The 22,911-nt window shown below is 41.1% G+C and overlaps 1 protein-coding gene across 1 annotated transcript in view; it reads right to left on the bottom strand.

The window, feature by feature from the left end:
* Positions 1-325: 325 nt before the first annotated feature.
* The window catches only part of SELENOF (selenoprotein F), a 42,836-nt gene continuing 20,250 nt past the window's right edge, over positions 326-22,911 (bottom strand). Inside the window, exons 3-5 of the mRNA XM_054981467.1 lie at positions 15,364-15,427; positions 2,638-2,687; positions 326-1,223 (exon numbers count right to left, since the gene is read on the bottom strand). Of these exons, the coding sequence (XP_054837442.1) occupies positions 1,092-1,223; positions 2,638-2,687; positions 15,364-15,427 (246 nt within the window). The 3' untranslated portion in view covers positions 326-1,091. The remainder of the gene's footprint in view (positions 1,224-2,637; positions 2,688-15,363; positions 15,428-22,911) is intronic.

Below are 22,911 nucleotides of genomic sequence, written 5' to 3'. Positions count from 1 at the left end.
CGCCCTTCAGGACAACTTAATGCCCACTCAGAGTGGTTTACAAAGTGTTATTATTATCCCACAACAATCACCCTGTGAGGTGGGTGGGGTTGAGAGAGTTCCAGAGAACTGTGACTCGCCCAAGGTCACCCAGCTGGCTCCGTGGAGGAGTAGGGAACCAAACCTGGCTCTCCAGATTAGAGTCCCGTGCTCTTAACCACTACACCAAATTGGCTCTCAGGTGCTAGATGCTCCCAAACTTAAATCTTGTTCTTTGTCCAAAGTAGCTGACCAAAATATTTTAAAGACGACTATTTTTGCAATGATCTTCTGAAAGAATGAGACATTTGAAACAGATATTGTTGTTTATTGCCATCATCAACATATTCTCTCTCCACTGAACACATGTCTGCTGAATGAAGAAACATTTAATGAAATCACACCTGATATCAGACCTACACATGCCTTTTGCCAAGGCTTTCCATGTAGCCATCATTAAAGTGCATTTTCCTAGTGTTCTCCAGTCTCTCCAGAGCATGAGTTCCTCCATCTGAACAAGACTCCAAATTATTTTTTGAGAGCATTATGAATCTTGTAAATAATGTTTCTATAAAGAGGGCAGCTGGAAAATACAAAAATGCAGGGGAGGCAAGCAGACATCTCTTTGGGAGGTAGAGTACATCTTATTTGATTCCAACTTTCCATTACAGTACAAAGAGAGGAAGCATGTAAAAAAAGCATAGTAATCATCTCAATTATTGGGAGCTGACAAACAGGCTTGCCAGTAAAAAAAAAGGCAGCCCAATTATAACAAATTTTAGTATTTGCATTACATTTGTCTCAAAGTATTTCATTAATGATCTCCATCCACTAAGATGAGCTGAAATGTACGAGGACAGGCCATTTGTTGAGCCTGCCAATTTGTCAAATGTGCTGTGCTTGAAGCTTCTGTTTCTAATTAAAAGATGTTGAGAACAACACAATATGGGATAGCTTTAAAATTAATGCAGAAGCTGGAATGATTTCCGGGGTTTATCACACTTTGTCTGAGAAGATTACTATAATGAAAAATGATGCAAGAAAAAGACTGGGAATCCCCACCCCCCCAAGATTTAGAGGCGCTCTAGTTTTTCACTTAGGAATTCTTCCACGCTGTCTGTATTCCACTTGAGAATGCTTAGCTCTTCAGCAATGTTCCCACCATCATCCAAGAGCTTCAATACAGGGTCAGAGCCACGCACATACTACAAAGACAAAAAAAGTTAAGAATTATTGTCCATCTGTGATTCAAACCACCAAACTTTTGTCAACCTCTTCTTCTTCCATCCAAATGTAAACTGAGCATGCCAGTGATTAAAGCATCAATTTTAAGTTGAATTTATTGTTGTGGCCTGGTGTGAAAATAATACGTTCCATACATTTTGAATAAGAAGCCAAAAGCAGACCTTTAGTGCTTTCAACGTGGGGGTCAAAGTTACAGTAGCTACCCTACAGAAATGATAGATGTCTATGCTTGGCTACAGAAACCTAATGACGAAGGCTGCAAATTAATATCCATCATAATCGCTAGGAATTCTATCATTTGCTAAGATGGGGACTGCATTATTTGAAAAATGGTTAGATTTTAAAAAAAGTGAACTGCAGCTTAAAGCCAAGAAATTTTCACTTCCAAATTCTGGCAGTTGAAATTCTGGGACAGCTTAACTATGGGAGATTATAGATATCACACACGCAAACAAAGAAAGCTAATCATCACTGGTCATCATGATATATTTGAGGAACTTGTTCAAAGAATTCCAATTTGATTTCTCATTAGACTTTATATAAATGTAAAAACCAAACATTAGCTACCCTGGGCTCTTTGCCCGTTTTCTTGCCGAAAGAAACAAACACTGCACCAACGATGAGTCAGTTGGAGGAAAGAATGGCATGCTAGACAGCGTTTTGAAGAAGAAAAACTGAGCATACTTGAATAAAATAGACAAATCAAGAAAAAAAGTTGGTAAAAATATAGGATTCTTCAAAAAAGAGGGGTGAAAAATAGCATTAATGACAGCTGAGTAGAGATCCACGAATTTTGGCTTGGCTCAGCAACCAATCATTATTTGGGGTTGCAATGAACACATCTCCTCCCAAGACTGATTCAGAGGCCCAGACTCTGGGGAGGGTTCAAGTCACAGGAAATTCTCTAACAGCTCCAAAGCTGTGCAACATAGAAGACATCCTCTGAATCCTTTAAAATTCATGGAAAATCAGGGGGGTGGGGAGAATGTGTGTGCTGCTGGGCATCATTGCTACAGCTGGGCCTCATGCAGCTGTCAACTGGATAATTAGGAAATACTTTACCAATATTGCACTGATTTTGAAACTGAAACCTGGGACATTATATATGCATCTGTCAGTCTTTAACGTAAGATTTATAACAAGTCACTCCCATCAAGATGGTTGTTTCCATAGAGAAATAGCAATCAAACCCACATTCACTCAGATCATCCTCTCTATATTAAACCAAGTCTGGTCCCACCTGAAAAATACTGATTATCTCCCACTAAATATGTTACAGATATACTAGATGAACATTTATCTTGTATTAAGATAATAGTTAATGAGATATAAATAAATGATGAGACAAGACAAACAAATAAAATCAGTACACACCTTGATCTGCAGTCCCCTGAACAGTTTAGGCTTGTCACTCCTGACAAAAGCTAACATTTGGAGGGGGGGGGGGAAAGAAAGTTATTCAATTAGTATATAAAACCATCATAAGGAATGTCATCTTCTCAAGCATTAAAGTTTAAGTGGTTTTATTCACAAATTAAGAAGTCAAGGCTGGAAAATGTCCAGCAGATTTTAGACTACTATTCCATGCTTCTGCCAATTTTAGTATTCTTACCTCCTCACCTATTGTCCAATAAGAATTTGTGACAACAAGTATTGTGCAATTGAAGGGCAGGTGAGGAAGGTTGAGCTAGTAGACAGGATGCATTCGGAAGGAACGTGATCCTGTTTCTGACCATCACAACCCCGCCCCCCAACTACTAGCTGAAAAAGCACTCTGTTAATTTTGTGACACCCCAATGCATTGGAAGAGCTAAGAAGAACTGTAACAAGTTGTCTATGGTTAACTAAATGTCTTTATTAGGGTGCAAGTCAGATATCACACAGATACAGTATTTTTTCCAAAGCTATGTTACCCAGATGAAGATTCCTCATGTCAACTGCAACTAAGGAAGAATAATCACTACTTCAAGTGAAGGAGGCAGCTGCTGAATGATGACTGGGCCCTGTGATTAGAATTTATGGAAACAGGTGGGGGAAAATGGTACCTGGGCAATGTGGAACCCAGTATTGCTGGGAGGGGGCACTCATCCTGTTCTAGTTGCCTGACCTTTATTTCCCGTCCCTGCATAGAGGCCCTTAGTCTTTCTCCATCTTGTGAAAAGACATATCATGTGCAGGGTTCAATGGTCTGCTACACCCTAGCAATACTAGGGTGGCTGCCAGCTTTCTTCAAGAGTGAAGAAAGAGTGGAAACACTGAAAGCCTGGGCTGGCACTTAAGTTGCTCACCTGGTAACTATGTTTAGTTGTCCACATGAATAGCAACTTGCTTGATTGTCTGATAGGTTAAAAACTTGTAGCGTATATGAAAGTTGTGCTGAGTATTGATCAGTTTAAAGAGCTGCATTTGTAGGTAGAGTTCTGGCTTGCTGTTCTAAAATGTTATATAGAAGAGTTCTGACTATACCTAGAAAGTGGAAAAGAGCAAGAGTCCAGTAGCACCTATATGACTAACAAAATTAGTTGTGGGGTATGAGCTTTCGTGAGCTGTGAAGAAGCGAGTTGTGGCTCATGAATGCTCATATCTGAAGAGGTAAACTGTGGCCCACGAAAGTTCATAACTCACCACTAATTTTGTTAGTGTTATAGGTGCTACTGGATTCTTGCACTTTTTCACTGCTACAGACAGACTAACACAGCTACCCATCTTGATCTATACGGAGAAAAAAAGGGTTCAGGGAGATATAAAAAAGTCTAACCAGCTCTGCTATCTGTGATGTCAATTTAAACTATGAGAAATAATGTAGCTCTGACAGATTTCTAGGACCTAGTGAAAATGAATTGAGACATCTTCCAGAATTTGTATAAAAACATTGGACAACCTGCTACAATTTCATTTTCTATCAAGACATTTCAATATATGAAGATGTTCGAGGATGACTGAACTTCAAAACATTTTAATTTAAAGAGGAAAAAGATGAGAATTAAAGATGAAAATAATATATCCACTACACTGAAGTAAATTTTATTTTTTAAGCTTCTCAGAAAGTGTGCAATAGAAGTGAGCAAGGAAGCTTTCTTGTAACATAGGCAGCATAATCCTAAGTTTGAGGTAGAAAGCGCACAGGGAGAGACCTAAGGCTTACGTGGACATAACCCTCCTTCTGCCAGTGGTTGCCTGAGGCGTGCTACCACAGATGAGCTGCCGCCAGAGGGCACACTTGGCGGCCGAATGGAGGGGTAAGTGCAGCGCAAGTTCCTATGCTGGTGTCAGAGGGGGTGGGACGGAGGGCGGGTCGCGAGTTAGTTGGTTTCCAAAGTTGTCCGAGGCATGGGATTGCCCGCTGCAGCGGTGGAAACTTACATAATGAAAAAAGGAGGCGAAGCACATAGGCACCCATCGAACAGGAAAACTCGCCCCCCCCACTGGCATCTAGCTCCACCCACATGGCCCAACAGGGCATAGTATAGCAACTGCCGCGGGGACCAATCTGCATGCACCCCCGGTGGTGGACAAGCCCCCCTCCCCACACCCAATCACTCCCCAGGCATCCTACATAACCTCTGGGTGTGCTGCCCATGAACCTAAGTAGGTAGGGAGGTGGCTGGAGGCTCTGCCTGGCAGCCCCCTTCTGCAGGGACTTAGAGCACAAGGCGAGAGAGTGGGTGCTCATGGTGGTGGGCCACGAGTGTATTGGGGGGACTTAGTGGAAAATACTTTGCACTCACGCAAAGCAAGAAGAGCAAAGTCCAGAATGTCTGACTAACAACAACCACCCAAGTCCTCTTGCAGGTTATTTGACTCGAGAGTCCTGGCTTGGGAAGGGGCGAGGGAGCACTGACAGGTGAGGAGGAGCTGGGGTGGCAGCTACCCTAGCTTGCTGATTTGTGCCAGCTGCCCCCCTCACTTGAACCCTCCCGACCACCATCCTCTGCAGGTGAGGACTGCTGGGGGCGGGGGCGGGCAGCAGCACCTGCCTGCCACGAAGGCAGTTGGCCTAGAAATCTGTTCTTGACACAGTCATGGGGGGGGGGGGAAGGGGAGTGGTGCCAGCTACCCATTTAGGGGCTCTGTTCAGACTCCCTCAGCCGGGGCCACTTCTGGCAGGGGAGGAAGTGTGGCTGCAGGTTGGGTTGATTGGGTGTTCATAACTCCCTGTTGATGGAGGGTGCTCAGCCCCTTTACTTTCTCCCTCACAGGATAAGACCATCCCGATGCAGAGTGCTTTCTTGCCAGAGGGTCATGCATCATTTGGTTGCAGGCTGCACCAGTGACACTGGAGCTGCCACCGTTGCTCCCAACCATGGACACCCTCCCCGAACGTTGCAGATTGGGCTTGTCCTTGGACCTGGCTGGGTGCCTTGTAACACATGTGTCTGTTTTCCTTGCAGGCAGGTCGCATCTTGTCTGGAAGACCAAGGAGCATCGCTCCTGCAGGAGACCAAGAAGCATGGCTGTTCCAGCCTCCAGTGATCCTCTGCGAGTTCAGGACAAGCCCAGGGAGCAGTTCCCCAAGGCAGCCTGCATCTCAAACTTGCCCCTGCAAGAGCAGGACAAGGAATGGATTTTGCGGCTCTGATTGCTGTGCAAACTGCCTTTGCTTCCTTTCTAGCCAAGGGATGTTGGGAAGACACATATCCAGACAATCTCTTCACCTTTTCCAGTTTAATAAAATATGTGTTGAAAAACAACAAACTTCCTGTCTGTTTGCTTGCTGGTAGATGGCAGTAGCCCCCAGTCCCCACAGGGCTGTCTTTTCACATGTCCCAGCAAATGATTCCTGGCTCAGGGCTGGGTGGATGGGATGGGCTCTGCTACCAGAAGAAGCAGGTGTTCAGTGGCACCTTGAGGCCCCGTCTAGGTTCCCTGCCCCCTTCCCCCCATCAATGTAACTTAAGGCAGTGGGGTGGGAATTAAAGTGTTGCCTGTGTATGTCTGGCGGGGTCGGGAGGGGGCACCACTGGGGACTCTCATTCTCTGACAGACAGAGCTGTTGGCATCTGATAAGCCAGGCAGATGACCACTACATGCAGGGAATGGGGGTGGGGGTTGCTGCTGGGAGATGGGGGATGTGGAGCAACATCTTGGGATCTCTGGGGCTCCTCTTCCAGGAGGCTGGACCACCCTCCTTTTCGCTATTTGCGGCAGCAGGGTTGGCCTTGAAAAATCTGGCATGGGGAGGGGGCGGACGCTGGCCCCCGGAGCTGTTTCTCTGGTCCTGCAGGCCATCAGTCCACTCTGGGAGGTGTCACCCCAGGACTGGAGCATAGCTCTCGAGGTCCTGTGTTCTCCTTGCATCTTTGTGATGCAGTGATGTGTTCAAATGGACCCATTGCAAGACCATGGGCGTTTTTCATTCCCATCATCTCCGATGGGCCTTCTGGCCTCTTGTGTGGTTTCCAGTGGGCATTCCTGTCACTCATTGAAGAACCTGTCCCCCCACCTCTACTTTGGAGGCTGATCCCAAGTGCTGCAGGCTGTGAGTGTGGCCCTTGCCGGGTCCTGCCACCTTTCTGGGCTCACTTTTCAGGGAAGGGGTGCATCTTCCTTGGGACAGCAGCGGCGGTGGAGGAGTTTGCAAGCAAGCGGTGTTTCCACCGCCAGCCTGCCCTTTGTTGGGAACGGAGTTGGACAAGCAGGTGGGCAAACACCCCGTTTGCACTGTCAGTGTCCCACCCCCTGGGGCAGGGCTCCTCTCAGGGCAGGTGCCTCTGTTGGGGTGCAGCAAGCCCGATCATGGGGGTCTCTCAGTGCGGAGTGGGGGTGTGGCAGCTGGGGATGGGAAGTACCGGATCAGATTCAAGGTTCTGGTATTGACCTATAAGGTCTGATGTGGACTGGGGCCAGCGTATCTGCAGGACTGTCTCTCCCCATATATTCCCCGGAGGACTCTCCGATCGGGAGAAAAACAGCTGTTTGTGGTCCCTGGTCCCAAGGAGGCCCGCCTGGCCATGAAGAGATCCCAGGCTTTCTCGGTCCTGGCTCCTTCCTCGTGGAATGCTCTGTCTACTGAGACCAGGGCCTGGTGGGATTTATTGTCTTTCCATCGGGCCTGCAAGACAGGCTCATGGCTAAGGTTGGGCCTCCATCGGCCTGGGGGGGAAGGGAATTTAACACCCTCCCCCACGTGAAAAACTGTCCACCACAGTACGCATGCAAAATATTGTAAGTCTTGTCGAAGGCTTTCACGGCCGGAGAACGATGGTTGTTGTGGGTTTTCCGGGCTGTATTGCCGTGGTCTTGGCATTGCAGTTCCTGACGTTTCGCCAGCAGCTGTGGCTGGCATCTTCAGAGGTGTAGCACCAAAAGACAGAGTCTGTCTTTTGGTGCTACACCTCTGAAGATGCCAGCCACAGCTGCTGGCGAAACGTCAGGAACTGCAATGCCAAGACCACGGCAATACAGCCCGGAAAACCCACAACAACCATTGTAAGTCTTCCTGATGCTGCCGCTGCACAATACAAACTGTTGCTGTTTAAATGGTGTTTTAATATTTAATATTTATACAGATATAATGTTTTAAATTGTTTTTAAATGTTGTTAGCTGCCCTGAGCCCGCTTGCAGGGAGGGCGGCATATTAATAGGAAATAAATAAATAAATAAATAAATAAATAAACACTGCCTGGGACTGGCTATGCCTTTCCCTGCCACTCAAGGCACTGTCAACTGCTGCTGCCCTGCAACTGGTTGATCCTGGCAGCATTGCCTGGGCAAGAATGGCACATTCACTCCTGACTGCGCCTTGCTGGGCTCAGCTGGCTGGCCCAACTCTCCCACGAAAGTCCTTAGGAAGCAGGTGAGTTGCACTGCATTTACACTGACACATGGCCGTGGGTGCCAGACGAGGCCTTAGGATTGCACAGCTACAGTCTGAAATGAGAAGTGGTTTCTTTATAGAAATAATGGGCTAGATCCAAGGTACCTTTCCATATACAGAAGGCATCTCACCTTCCTGTGTTTTACATCTTACAATATAACACTACAGGAGAAAAATGAAATTAAATCAAGAAATTTTTCCAGCTGCACAATCTCTTGCCTGAGTGGAAGCATAATAAGTGCTATGGAACCTATCTATTGTATTCTTTTTTAAATTTTTTTAAATAATTTTAATCTATCTATGGTATTCTATGAATATTTGTGGAAGTGTTTGCAGAACAGTTTTTTCCTTCCAATTATGGTTCTTTGGAACACACTGAACATTACCGCCTATTCACAGTTTACAAATTAAAATTACAGGGAACATGGATATGGGAGGCTGGGCTAAGCTGCAGCTTCCAGGAAAACGACAAACACTGTGCAAAGTATATGAATAGGATATGTAATGTCAACAGATGGGAAAGCTGGTTACCAGAACAAAATTTTGTTTGGCTGTGCAGTGTAGGAATGGTTATTAGTCACTAGCAAAAATAAGGAAGGAGTTCACTATATATAAGGAATAATTTGTACAACTACCCATAATTCAAGGTAACAAGGGAAAAGTAAAGTATGAGAAATTGCTAGAGGATGTGCTAGGACTACTAAATTATATGTATTTACATGACTGTAAGTACCTACATGACTGTATGCCCTGACCTGAACAGCCCAGGCAAGCCTGATCTCAGAAACTAAGCAGGGTCTGCCTTGGTTAGTAACTGGATGGGAGATCCCCAAGGAAGACCAGGGTTCCTATGCAAAGGTAAGCAATGGCAAACCACCTGTTAGTCTCTTGCCTTGAAAACCCCAGCAGGGGTCGCCATATGTCAGTTATGACCTGACAGCACTCTACCACCACCACATGACTGTATATCTAAAGAAAACCAGCTACTCCAAAGGTACTATGATAAATAAGCAACAACTGAAGAATTACACCGATTACCTTTGAACTGAAAAAATATACATATACTACACAATTCTTAGTAGTCCTAATCCAAAATCAGCCAAGTAATTATGAGACCACAGAATTCTATTGACCACAAAACCATCAGTATGATTGTGTTTATGATAAGAAACCTCTGAAACAAAGTTACTTCAGGGGAAGAATAATTGTCTCACATTTCACTTTTATCAGGGTGAAAAATAATACTTGCACTGATTTTCCCAGCAGGCCAAGTCAACAAAAAAGTGACAACTCACTTATGCAGCTGAAAGAATAGAGACACAGTTATACCAAGGGACATAAGACATTATACAATGTTCTCAAACCAAAACACCTTTTATATATCCTAACTTTAAGGAAAACAGCCAACCTTTCTCAAAATAATTCTGTGCAAATAATCAAGCCTGAACTTTCCAAATAAGTAACTTAACATCTTCCATTAGGAAATCTAATAAAATTGGACATGAAATACCTAGCGAGAAAAGGGAGTGCACACAGTTCCCTAAAGTGTAGCATTCTTTTTATTACATTCCAAAGATTTAATATGGAGTCACTTCAAAAGTCCCCGTAATGGCTCATATAATCACATTACGATGGAATTATGGAAGGAATTATTTTTTGTTAGAATGAAAGTTCTAACTTCTTGGGAACCCAATTTTGTGCAAAAAATAATCTAAACACTGAGGACAGTATAAAACAAATTATATATAAAACGATTAAAATTATAATTATTTCATTAATAGGCTAGATTCATTAATATTATTATAGGCTGGATTCAAACTATGCTATTATGGGCAAGTAGACTAAGAAAGTCTCTTCAGCAAGTCTCTTTTTAAAAGTCTCTTTAAAAACACCTATCAGATTTAAACTTCATTAAGAATATCAACACCTATTTTACCAATGCAGTGGCTCACAAAATAAGGCAACCAGAGGACAGACCCTATTTCTTTACTTTACTTTTATGAACCACCAATTCTAACTTGGTTCAAGTTTCATCAAACAATTTTAAAAAGGGAGGAGAGAGGGCTTAATGCCTGAATTTAGAATGTTATAGATTTTAGAGATTGATCCTTTTTTTCTGCCTGCTTCTTGTTTATCAGAATTTCAAATTTTGTATTAGGTTGTGTTAAAGCTACTTTGAATTTTGGCATTTCTATAAGTTGTTTTAATTGTAGGTATTCAAACCAAGGGATATTATTTTTTGCTTTTGCTTCTAAACTAGCTTTATCCAGAAAGAGATTCTTACTTAATACATTGTAGAATTTGATAATGTTGTCTAATTTCCATCTTTGGAATGAATCTGCAGCTTTTGCTGGTTCAAACCATGGTTGGTTTAAAAAGGAAGTGCATTTTGAAATGGGTGGTACTAATTTGTGTCTCTTTTTGTCCCAAATTTGGAGAGCTGAACTAAGAAAGGGATTATTTTGAATGTTGTTTGTTCTTTGGATAGGGGCTGTCCAACTAGGTGCTTGAAGATTATTATAAATTGTGAATGATTGTTCAATGTTTTTCCAGTCTAGTATCTGCATGGGATCCATCATTATTAAAATATTTTTTAATTGTGATGTTTCATAGTGAAGTTTTAAATCAAGGAGGTGCTATACTAAGTACCAAAATTATAAATATTAAACTATAAACACTGAAAATCTTAACGTGGTGGTACATTACACCTTCCAAATTAAGCTACAACCTTCCCTCTACTTGCTGGAAAGGTTATGGTAAAAAGGGGAACCTTTCTCCACTGTTGGCGGAGTTGCACAGAAATTCAGGCTAAAAGTAATAAAAATTATCTTCAACATGACAAATTGCTCAGTACCTTTAAAGCTGGAAGCTGTTTTATTAAACCTTTGGCTTGATACAACAATTCTACCCACTCAAAAAACTCTAATAGATATTCTTCTATCAGCTGCAAAAATAACTATTGCAACTTGCTGGAGAGAGAAGAAGGTCCCACTGGTCTCAACTTGTTCCTAAAAATCTGGGATTATTTTACTATGGAGAAGATCTCTGATCAAATTATGCTGGTAGAATGTCCTAATTACAAATTTAATTTCATGGAGTTCTGGATCCCAGTGTTGGAATATTTAGAAAAAAATGATCTCATATGTAGAGTCATCTCAAATCAAGTATATTATGAAACTCTGAGTTATATCTAATACATTGTGCTCTCTTATTTATTTATTTATCTCTGCCTACAATCCATTTATACTTAAGTATGTTCTGACTTGGCTCAACAACCAATCATTGACTGTCTGGTTAATTACCTAAATTTGTCTATGGTTATTTACTATTTGCTGTCAGGCTTTGTTACATGTTCACTTTAAATTGTATTTATATTGCAACCGAAGTTAAATTTTTTTTTTAAAAAAAGTGTTAGAAAACCTCAACCCCCCTCCCCTCAATTATTTTTATATATTTATTTAAAACATTTATTAGCTTCCTGTCCTCCAAAGGATTATAATGTTATCCAACTAACTTTTTTGGGAAAGAGTATTTCAGTGCTTAGCCGCAGAATAAAACACCATCTGTATGATTAATGCAAGCACAACCCAGTTTAAAAATGCCACATTTTTGTGATATTCAGCAAGGAAAAATATATTGTAGTGGAATCCATAGCCAAGAGTCAATTGAAAAGTGAATTTTGGAAGTAATTGAAAAGTGAATTTTGGAAGTTGTTATATAGTTTGATATAACTTAAAAATACTTCATCTTCTGAAGCACCAATATGACCTTCAGCTAGCTTCACATTCTGTGACAGACATTCAAGTGACATGAAGGAAATAAATAAAGCCTTTAGAGCCAGAGCAACACCATTTGCTAGGAAACTGCTAGGGAGCTAATCTGAATGTAGGAGATACCAATTAGGACCATGATTTTTTAAAAATCTGCTTGTGTCTCCAAAGAAGCATTTTTTTTAAAAGTTACTTAACAACAAATGTAGTCCAAGTGTTTTCTCCCTCTTGCTTTCACAAACTAGTACTGACGCTTCCCACTACTGCATTCTTTCCCCCTGTACCTATTGCCCTGTACCCAAACCTGTCTACTTATCTTGTAACTGGAGAGAACAGGCTGCAGGGCTTGTTTAAAATAGCCTTGGAACTCTTGGCTGCCGCCGCAACAGAAACAGGACAAGTGACAGGGGTAGGAAGGAAAAAGGCTATTAACAGCAACAACTGAACAAGCCGCTGAAGGCTGCAGATGGCTGAAGTGCCAGTAGATACCTAGGAACTTAATCTACTTCCCCTCTATTAAATTAGCACTTCCTTCCAAAGCAAACCAGGCACTCACGGTTACAGAACATTTTGAAGAATATGAGTAAAGTGAACAAACATAATGGAAGTTGTGACCAAGGGGAAAAAACCGTGACTTTGGATTTTCTACCCACAAGATATGATGAGTAAATCTTCCATTCGGATAGGAAAAGAGATGTCTGTTCACTACAATAGTGGTACAAATGGTTTAAAGCAAAGCAAATATGTTCCAAGAATGGAAATAAAACACTACTTGAAGATCGGTGAATATGACATTCAGTATCATGTATCTAATTCTGAACTTGGCCCCAAAATCAGCACAATGAGGCTAGATATACACAGAGAACCTTCTGCAAATGGGGAGGAATTCTCAAGTTAGCTAAAAGGCAGCAATTATTTTAAAAAATTAAAATGAGAGAGGTTAACTCCCCAATAATGGAGAAGAAATGTGTACACAGGAACATGTATTGCAACTTTAAGGAGATCATGGTAAGCATTACAGGGCTGCCTACACAAAAGTCATAACAACCATGGGGAGAGAATGGCAGTTGGAGGGGAAGCAGAAATGGAAAGGTGAGAGAGGAGAAGGAAAGAGGCAATGAGTGGATAAGGGGAAGAAAAGCAGTGATTGGAAGGTGAGGGTGAACAAGAGGGGGAGAAGCAGGGATAATGGGAAGATGGAACGTCCTCCCTCTAATAATGCTCCTTTCTGAGCATTATGAATGTTATTGGTTGAAAAACACTGTACAACTATGAAGAAGGCACACTTAATATTTGCAGTGAGCTTTAAAACATTATTTTAAGCAGCTGAATGCAATTATTTATTATCCACTTTTCTCACAAAGACCCAAGGTGAATTATACAGTGCAAGTGAAATACAATATATTCAACAGCTAGGACATTCAATGAGCAAAATACAATAACAAATAACAGTTAGAACATTCAGTGAGTAGACACAATAGGGAATGGAAGCCGAAAATTTGAAACAAGCATAAAGCCAAGGACAGAGATGGAATTTTTCTGAAACAAAGCATAACTAGTTAACATGGCATGTTATGCAATGTGGAAACTCCCTAGTATCACAGAATTGTAGAGCTGGAAGCGGCCTTACAGACCATCTAGTCCAATCCCTTGTCCGATACAGGAACAACCTAAAGCATCCCTGACAAGAATTCATCCAGCTACTCCTTGAAGACTGCCAATGAAGGGGAACCCACCACATTCCCAGGCAGCACAGGAAGTAGGAGCATATCTACATCAGCAGACAGTACCCAATGGCATAATCTATACTTCCTGTCCCTACCAGGGCATCTCTCTAATCTATTTCTTATGACAAAGCCCTATAATCTGGGTAGAAAGCCCTCCTGAATTCAGTTTTGTGCAGTTTGTAGAAAGCCAGGAGGGCTTTCTACAATACTGACTAATACGCATGGAAAAAGATATTTGTCTAGTAAAACCTCACTGATTTTAAAGTATCTACTGCTCAGTCAGTCTAAGGCTCCAACAGATTAAACTATTTCAAGTGGGGGGCTAAAAGGACTTGTATCTCATTTTCCCCTTCCCCACTATTTCCTCTGTTGCTTCCCTGGCAGCCCCTTTTTATCTACTTTCCCATCTTCAGCTATATTTATTATTTCATTTCTACTTCACCTTTCTCCCCAATGGGGACCCAAAGCAGCTAACATCATTCCCTTCTATTCTATTTTATCATCACAACAACCCTGTGAGGTAAGTTAGGCTGAGTACGTGTAACTGGCCCAAGATTACCCAGCGAGCTTCCATGGCTGAGTGGAGATTTGAACCTGGGTCTCCCAGATCCTAGTCTGAAAATCTAACCACAACACAACCCTGGCTTTCGGAGGTGGCTGCTGTTCAACAGAAGCAAGCAGGCAGGCCTCTGAGAGTAATGCAAGTCTGGTGGCAGTAAGTTGCTTTGTGGTTGCTGCTGGGCCTGACCCTGTTGAGTCCTCTCTCAAATGCTAAAACAGACCTGGAAATGGCCCTGTCTCCTCCTTCTGATTTTTGCTGACAGAAAGCAAGGCTTGAATGCCAGCAATAATATATGGCTGGGCTGCCTAACAATGGCCACTGAGGACATCAGTTTCTTAAGGCTAAAGGCACTATCATCATTTTGGGACTGGAGTATGTGTGTTAAACTCTCCCAATGTGTTTTTCTGCAAATCCTGGGTGATTTTCAGGTTTGTAGAAAGATCTGTTTTGTCTGTTCATAGCTCCAACCTCTGGATTAGAGATGGGCACAAACCAGAAAAAAAACGAAACATGCAGTTCGTGGTTCGTCACGTTTCATGAACCATGAATTTTCATGAACCTGTCCTGATTCGTGAACTGGCTCGCTTGGTTCGTGAAAACGTCACTTCCGGGGCCAGCAAATCACCACTTCTGGGTCAGCAGGTCTGCAGAAAGCCCAACTCCTTGTTGCCTAGGAAACTGATTGATTGGCACCAGGCTGTCTGCAGTGATGAACCAAAAAATGAACCAAATGAACTGCCCTAAAGTTTGTGGCAGTTCATTAGAAATGGGCTCTAATGAACCACTGGTTCGCGAACCATGAAATGGCCTGGTTCGTGATGAACTCTGGTTAGTATTTTTGGTTTGTGCCCATCTCTACTCCGGATTTAAGTAGCCACAGATTTGGCCATGTTCAGAATCAGATTTTAGGAAAACTCTCATATGAAATAAAGGTACTGGGGTTGTTGAGCCACACATAGAGATATACATATTTTTACCAGTGAATCAGATGGAAGAACTACAGTTTTGAATGGCTATTTACTCTCAGTTTTTCTGTCTCTTTTATATGTGATTCATTCTGTTATAGACTTTACTATTGACTGGAGTCCAGATATTTTTTTCCCAACTGTAGACTAGCTAGGTCTAATGCGACCCTGTAAGAAAAGGAGTGCAAATGCTTTTTTATATTATCAATTCTGATTCAACAATTCTTGGTCACTAAAAAAAGGAACAATTACACTTACCCTGAACCTGAGGGAACCTCCCCAATTTTCATCCACACACTTCAAGAATAGCCCCTGAATAGAGCTGCAAGAGAACAGATATTTTTAAAAAATTAGGAAAGAAAATATTAACCAATGTATCATACGTTCTGACGACTGACCATTTAAAAGGAATGAAACATGTCACATCATAACTCTGCCACTTGTACAAAATCTAAGGTCTTTCAACCAAATCAGTGCTGTGAAGTGCAAAAGTAAGAATTTAGTGAAATGAAGATAGGAGTAACTTACCAAGCACTACTGGGTGCAACCATCATTCACATCACTGACACCTCCATGTGAAAAAATGTTAGATGAATTTATCTCACATTTAGAATATGGATTTTTTTAAACTTACCAAGTTAGCATGAAGCAGTGGTTAGTATGAAGTAGCTTTTGAAGTATGTGTATTCAGAGCAACAATTAAAAATAATTCCATCCAGGCTTCTATCTTGATCAGTGGATATCTTCAGGAGAAAGAGAAGTGCCTGGTTCAACTGTAAACTAAATCATAGTCTCCCAGGCCAGACCACCTTGTGTGTCTTTACATTAGTTTCAAAATATCACCTGAATGTAAATTGTCCATTTCACACACTACACTGAAGTTCTGCAACTCAAACAAAGCCACATCCGACAATTCAGAAGATGTGTCTTCATGGTGGACAAACATGACGTTTACCAGCAGCTAAGACATTAGATAGGGCTGGTCCACTATTGTAATAACAACTGTGCTTATATACTGCTCTTCTAGACAGTGCCCCACTCAGAGTGGTGAACAAAGTCAGTATTATTATCCTAACAATACAGCTGGGGCTGAGAGGAGCGACTTACCCAAAACCACCTGCTGAACTCATGGCAGTAGTGGGATGTGAACCAGCAGAGTGCTGCTGATGCACAACCAAGACACTTAAAAACAAAGCTCCAGTCCTCGATCTGCTTTGCAAACGATCCTTTTGGTCAATATATTGTTGAAGGCTTTCACGGCCGGAGAGCGATGGTTGTTGTGGATTTTCCAGGCGCTATAGCCGTGGTCTTGGCATTGTAGTTCCTGACGTTTCGCCAGCAGCTGTGGCTGGCATCTTCAGAGGTGTAGCACCAACAGACAGACATCTCTCAGAGTTACTGAGTTACTCTCAGAGTTACTGAGATCTCTCAGTGGTGGTGCTACACCTCTGAAGATGCCAGCCACAGCTGCTGGCGAAACGTCAGGAACTACAATGCCAAGACCACAGCTATACCGCCCGGAAAATCCACAACGATCCTTTTGGTCATTTGACTCTTTATTTAAGTAGCAGTGAAGCTTTCAAAAAGCAAGTAATTTATTTGATGGCTCCCTATAAGTTTAGTCTTTCTCTTATTTTAGGTTTTCATGGCTAACCAAAAGAAAGTACTATCAATTGTGTTAAATATAGGTTCTAAAGTCAAATCTACATTTCACCTTTTATCTTGGATTTTAGAGAAAATGTCAAATCTAAACGAATCAATAATCTTCTGGGGTGCATGACTAGTTGACCAGAATAAGAAAGTAATCTTCTTTAACCTATATTAGATCATTTTTCTTTCCAGAGGAACTAAAACGAAACATAGCAGAATAGAACAACACTAATTCTTTATATCCTATTATATCCTAGTAGGTAGATGCAAGAAAGGTGTATTTATTTATTTTACAAAATTTATACCTTGCTTTTCTGCCCTCAAAAGAGACACCAAGGCAGCTAACAAATTAAAACAAACATAAAATTGTATCTTAAAAACCATCAAGAAATAACATCATTAAAGCAATTAAAATCAGAGCTAAAATATACCCCAAACCACTAAAACAATAATTAAAACACTGGTAGGAATGAGGGATCGCTGAGGGAACACCAAATGAAACAAACAGTCTTTACATGCTGATGGAAGATGGCAACAGAAGGGGACAGATTAGTCAACCTGGAGAGAGTTCCAGAGTTTTGGCACCATTACCAAGTAGGCCTTCTATTGGGTTGCCACCCACATAATATCAGAAGGCAGGGCACCCAAAGCAGGGCCTTGGATAATTATCATAATGGTCAGGTAGGTTTATACAAGACTAGGTGGTCCTTTAGGTGTGCTGGTCCCAAACCATATAGGGCTTTAAAGGTCAGCATCAACACTTTAAACTGTGCCTGGAAACAGATTGGGAGTCAATGTAGATGGGCCAAGATTGAAGTATGATGCACTCCAGTCATCCTGGCAGCAACACTCTGAACCAACTGTAGGTTCTAAACACTTCTCATGGGCAGCCCTATGTACAGTGCATAGCAGTAATCTAATCTAGATGTAATCAGGGCATGTATCATAATGGCCATCTTTTCTGCCCAGGAAAGATTACAGATGCTAACCTGTTGAAGCCGGTAAAAGGCACTTCTAGTCACAGCTGCCACCTACATCCAGCAGAAGACCTGGGTCCAAGAGCACCCCAAACTATGGACCAGTTTCATTGAGGGGAGTAAAACAGTAAAGAGTCCAGTAGCACCTTTAAGACTATTTACTATTTTGCGACTACAGACTAACATGGCTAATTCCTCTGGATCTACTGAGGGGAGTGCAACCCTATTTAGAACAAGGGACATCTAAAATCCTAGGTCAGACCTTTCATGCACCAGTAACATTTCCATCCTGTTGGGATTAAATTTCAGTTTAGAAACCCACTGGTACAGGGTTTCTACACCCTTCCTATGATCTGTTGGAAGCATGTGATAGAGTCAAGTGTCATCTGCATATCAGCCCAAATCTCCAGATAACCTCACACAGTGGTTTCATGTAGATGTTAAAGAACATAGGAGAAAAGATGGAACCTTGCAAGATCCAAAGGCCAAAGGGCTGAGCAGCGGTCCTCCACCATGGAGGCAAAATGGTGCCTCAATCCCAGCCTGGAAAGGTATTCCAGAAAGACTCCAAAGATTAATGGTATCAAAAGCCCCTGAGAGGTCCAGAAGAATCAACAGAGTTTCACTCTCTCTGTCATCTACCACAACAAGCAAGGCTGTTTCAGTCCCATAACAAGGCTTAAAAAGCAGACTGGAAAAGAACGAAACAATCTTGCCTTACCAAGAAAGCTTGAAGTCATCCAGCGACCACCCATTCAATCACCTTGCTCAAGAATTAAACATTTGAGACTGGTCAATAGTTATTGAGATCTCCTGGGTCTAGGATAGGCCTCTTTAAAAGTGGACACACCACAGCCTGTTTCAAGGCTAGGGCAACCACCCCCCTCTCAAGGAAGCATTAATTACTTCTTGGACCCAGTCAACTAGCCAACTGAAATAGTCAGGAAGTACAAGGATTATGCAAGCATGGAGTAGGCCTCAAGCCTCCAAGAATTCTGTCTACATACTTAGATTGAATAAAATGAAAAGTATTCCAAACAATCGAATAGGCTGGCACATTGGCATCATCTGACCCTGTCACTGGTAATACAGAGTCCAAGTCAGAACAGATGCAAGAAATTTTCTCTGCAAAGTGCTAAGCAAAACAGTCATGTAGGTCACAGGTTTGGAAACATTCACATCTTATTTTTATACTTATATCTATTTATATATATATAATTTGAAAATGGTATAAAATGAAGAACTAAAGTGGAGAAGTTTTAAGTATAACGTATTTTAATGGATGAGGCTCTTCTCTTGTCTAGAACACCCAGGAATTTGAGAATGCTTGTACTCTGAACCTAATTTCTTTTACCTATCTCAAATTTATTCTGTAGGCAGGCTATGAATTGTCTAGAGAACAAGTGCTCTCTTGGAGTACAGTATCCAATCCTATAGTTGCTCCAGTGGCAAAACAGAATTGCCGCATCACTAACCAAAAACAAATCACAAGTGGGAGGGGAAATGAGCTAATTTGAAAATCTGAAGTGGGATTTTTTCATCTTTTAACTGTCACACTAATCATGATTCCTCATCAATATGCATACATCCCTACTTTTATTTGTCATAATTAACAGAGCAAAATTTGGGTCCAGCAGCACCCTAAAGACCAACTAGATTTCTAAGGTATGAGTTTTTGAGAGTCAGATCCTTCATAGGATACGAGTAGTGCAAAACGGAAAGATTCTTTACAATCCAGGCAGATGGTGGGAGGGATATTGTAAATTAGTGTGTCAGGAAGCTAGCTACAATACATGTTGTAGTTAGCTTGATAGAGCCTGGGTGTGAAGTGCAGAAAACTAGCACCTGTAATGTGAGAACAATCCTACATCCCAATTCAACCCTGGGGGATCCACTGTTCCAATAAACTCGTCAGCAATCTCTTGCTTCAATTTTCCTTTGAAGTTACTCTGCTTGAGAAATGCTACTCTTAGGTTCTGACAAACTGAAATGTTCTCCCATTGGTTTTTGAATGTTGTGATAATTAATAGATGTCTAGTGAAATTTAAGCAACAGTAACTTATTTGGATATGAATATTCTCTTGTTATTCTCATCCTACTAAGATATTTTAGTACTTACACTGGATTGGGTTTGATTTGTTGGTTTTATCTGGATCTTATGTATGACGTGCTTTAATCTGATCTGATATACTTTTTCCTTCTACTTCTTTAAAATTTTAAGAAACCGTTTTAAGGCCTTATGATTCTATGTTCTTGCTGAAAATTGCCCTGGGTGATTAATTTGGGGAGGTGGTATGTAGATCTTTTAAATAAATAAAATAAATCTTGTTATGAATAGGTGTATTGTAGTGGCCAAGAGCGTGAACCAGAAATTCCACAGCTCTAATCTTGCCTCTGCCATGAACTTACTGGATATCCAAAGACAAGTAAATCTCTTTCAGCCCCCACTCCATGATAGAAAAAATCCTTCCTTTCACTGCTTTTGTAAAGATTGTGGATATAATGGTGAGGTGCTTGATCACTCAAAGAATGCCACTGAACTGCGCAGTTGTTATTCCTATTTACTCAGCCTTATTATTTATTATTACTACATCAGTATAATGATGACTGCTAGGATTTTTTTTCAAAAAGAAAAGGAAGGAAACATGAAAAAATAGGTTGTTATAATAAGATGCTTCATTGTAACATACATATTGTTGGAATTTAACAGGTGTTACCCTGACCTAAAAATACAGCTGGTTGTAGTGCTAAGATTTGTTTTGTCTTATTATAATAAGGAATAAAAGCAGAGGAAGATAATCAGATAAGGGACGGGTGGAATACAGACTTAATGCTCGTTCTTTATTAAACACAGCTAATCAAGAACTAGTCTTGGGAACTCCTGGATGAAATTTCTCCTTGTCTCTTAACTCTGATTAAGCAATTTGTCCACACAGATGTTAACTGCAGTAAAAGACGAAAGAATGAATTCCTGAGGCTGGTTTCTGATTTGCTAACAGCAACTTGCAGACCTAATGCTGGTTTCTTGCCATCTCTCTTTCTCTCCCTCCCTCCATGAAAACAGTCTGGGCACCAGGTCTGGAATAACTGAAGATGGTTTATTCATATTATGCTCTCTAAAAGCATGACTATCAGAGCATCACAAATTAATAAGTTATTAAAAATAAACTGTGCTGTAGTACTTAGTTAAGTATGAACTTCTATATCAGTAGCAAAGAAGTTTCCTTAGATGTATTGACAAATATGAAATAAACAGTGGGAGTTGTTAAAAAACTTCTTCAAGGTTTAGTTAAACTCCTGCTCCAAGAGTATAGTTAGTGGTGTGCTACATTCATTCTTTTTCAACAAGCTAAATTTAATCTCCCTTTGCTTGCAACTGCACCATGTCATACTTAAAAGTTCTTTACATTTCACTCAGCTTTCTGCATACTCAGACGTCCTTAAGAACTCTACTTAGTGTACAACCAACAATTAACCTTTCTTTGGACGTATTTCACCATCCTGATGCATAATCAAACTGTCCAATCTGAGCCAAAATCATTATGAATGCTTTCTATGCTCTTTACTTATATAGAACTATCTATAAATGCTAGTTTGAGAGTTCTGTTGCTAGCTAGCTTTCTTCAGACAAGCTGTCTGGCAAGTAATACTACAAAATTCTCCACTGCAAATTTCAATGACAAACTTTTTTTAGACAGTTTACAAATATAAGAATATTTACTCAATACCTGATATCCTTATTTTATATATGACAACAGATAATTTACAGTATTTGAGAACTGATATGCAATGGAATTCCATATTGACAGACCATTTATTTGGTGCCTACCAACATTAATACAATTATCAAGGGATGTTAACAAGTCTAAAGTGAATGAGTTCTAAGGGAATTTTTAAAAATACAGAACTCATATTTAAAATATGAATGGGAAACCTGGAAAATCTGTCAGTTTTAAATAACCGCAAATATTTGATTTAGTGTTATTGCCCAAGATCTCCGTGTCTGTTTAGCATGGCAAATATCCTGAATAATTTCAGAGATGACTTCAGGATTCAACTGGATGAAGTCTGGCCAAAAATACTATCTGAATTAATCAACAAGATTTATTCATTAGATTTTGACCTGACAATTAAGATATCAATATTACGATTGACATTATCATCTGTTACTATTTTGTTCAGCCAAATAATTTACTTAAACAGTTTAAATCAAGGTTCAATCCAGCCAAGGCTTGCTCACTTCTAGGTTACCCTGATTTCAACAGGAAAGTCAAGCATGTGCTTTTTCCCACGGACCTCAGTGTTTAACGCAGGCTGCATAATGCCCCAGCCGTCTATTTGCTTACCAAATACCTCCATGGGCCTACAGTCACCTGCATTTTCTTATTTCAGAAACTGTATTAGAGTGCTTATAGCCTGCCTGCTATTTTCATTATCAATTTTATTTTCAAACTTTTTAAATTCAGTACTACATTAGTTCCCCTCCCACCAAAAACGAAATAAATCATAAAATGCTAGTATTTATAGAGGCAGTGCACTACCAGGGGAGCCGCCATTTCTCTTCTCGGCCAAAGGGCATGCATAAAGAAGCAAAAATAGAAGGCACCAAGTTGCACTGCCCCAACAAATGGGTTGGATCATGTGGAGGATTTCCACTAATGGAAGGATGTGATTTTTGCCAATTCCTCTCTTGCAACAGCCCCCCCAAATCCCCCTTCATGTTATTCCTGTGGGCCCTCTATCCTTAAGAAACAGCATTTTGAGCTGTAGCAGCAATGGTGGGGAAGGCAAGGAAAGCCCCCTCCACTGGGTCCGAGCTGATGCTTTGAAGTCTATGTGACAGGAACTCTAAGAAGTGATAATGAAAAGCTTATGCAAAATACTAGGTCATCATCCCAGAACTGTTAAGCAATGGAAGAGCTTGTATATGCATAGATGAGTGGCACATTGTTTCCGAGACCAATCAATACCCAAGTGGACAAAGAGAAAGATGGGTTGTTGGTCTTCAGGTCTCTAGCAAGATCTTACTCACAAGTCAAGAAATATTATTTAACACTGTACAGCTAAAATGCATGTGGAACATGCTTCCCCATCCCTCACTCTGAATGGACCAACTTTAGTCCCACACCTCATAGTACCTACCAGTGGTGAGGTGAGATCTGCTTCCTATATCTATCCT

This window comes from Eublepharis macularius, chromosome 5 (assembly GCF_028583425.1).
Source record: "Eublepharis macularius isolate TG4126 chromosome 5, MPM_Emac_v1.0, whole genome shotgun sequence".
Classification (NCBI taxonomy): Eukaryota; Metazoa; Chordata; class Lepidosauria; order Squamata; family Eublepharidae; genus Eublepharis; species Eublepharis macularius.
Note: the sequence above shows the minus strand (reverse complement) of the source record. Positions and strands in the feature narration are given on the sequence as shown.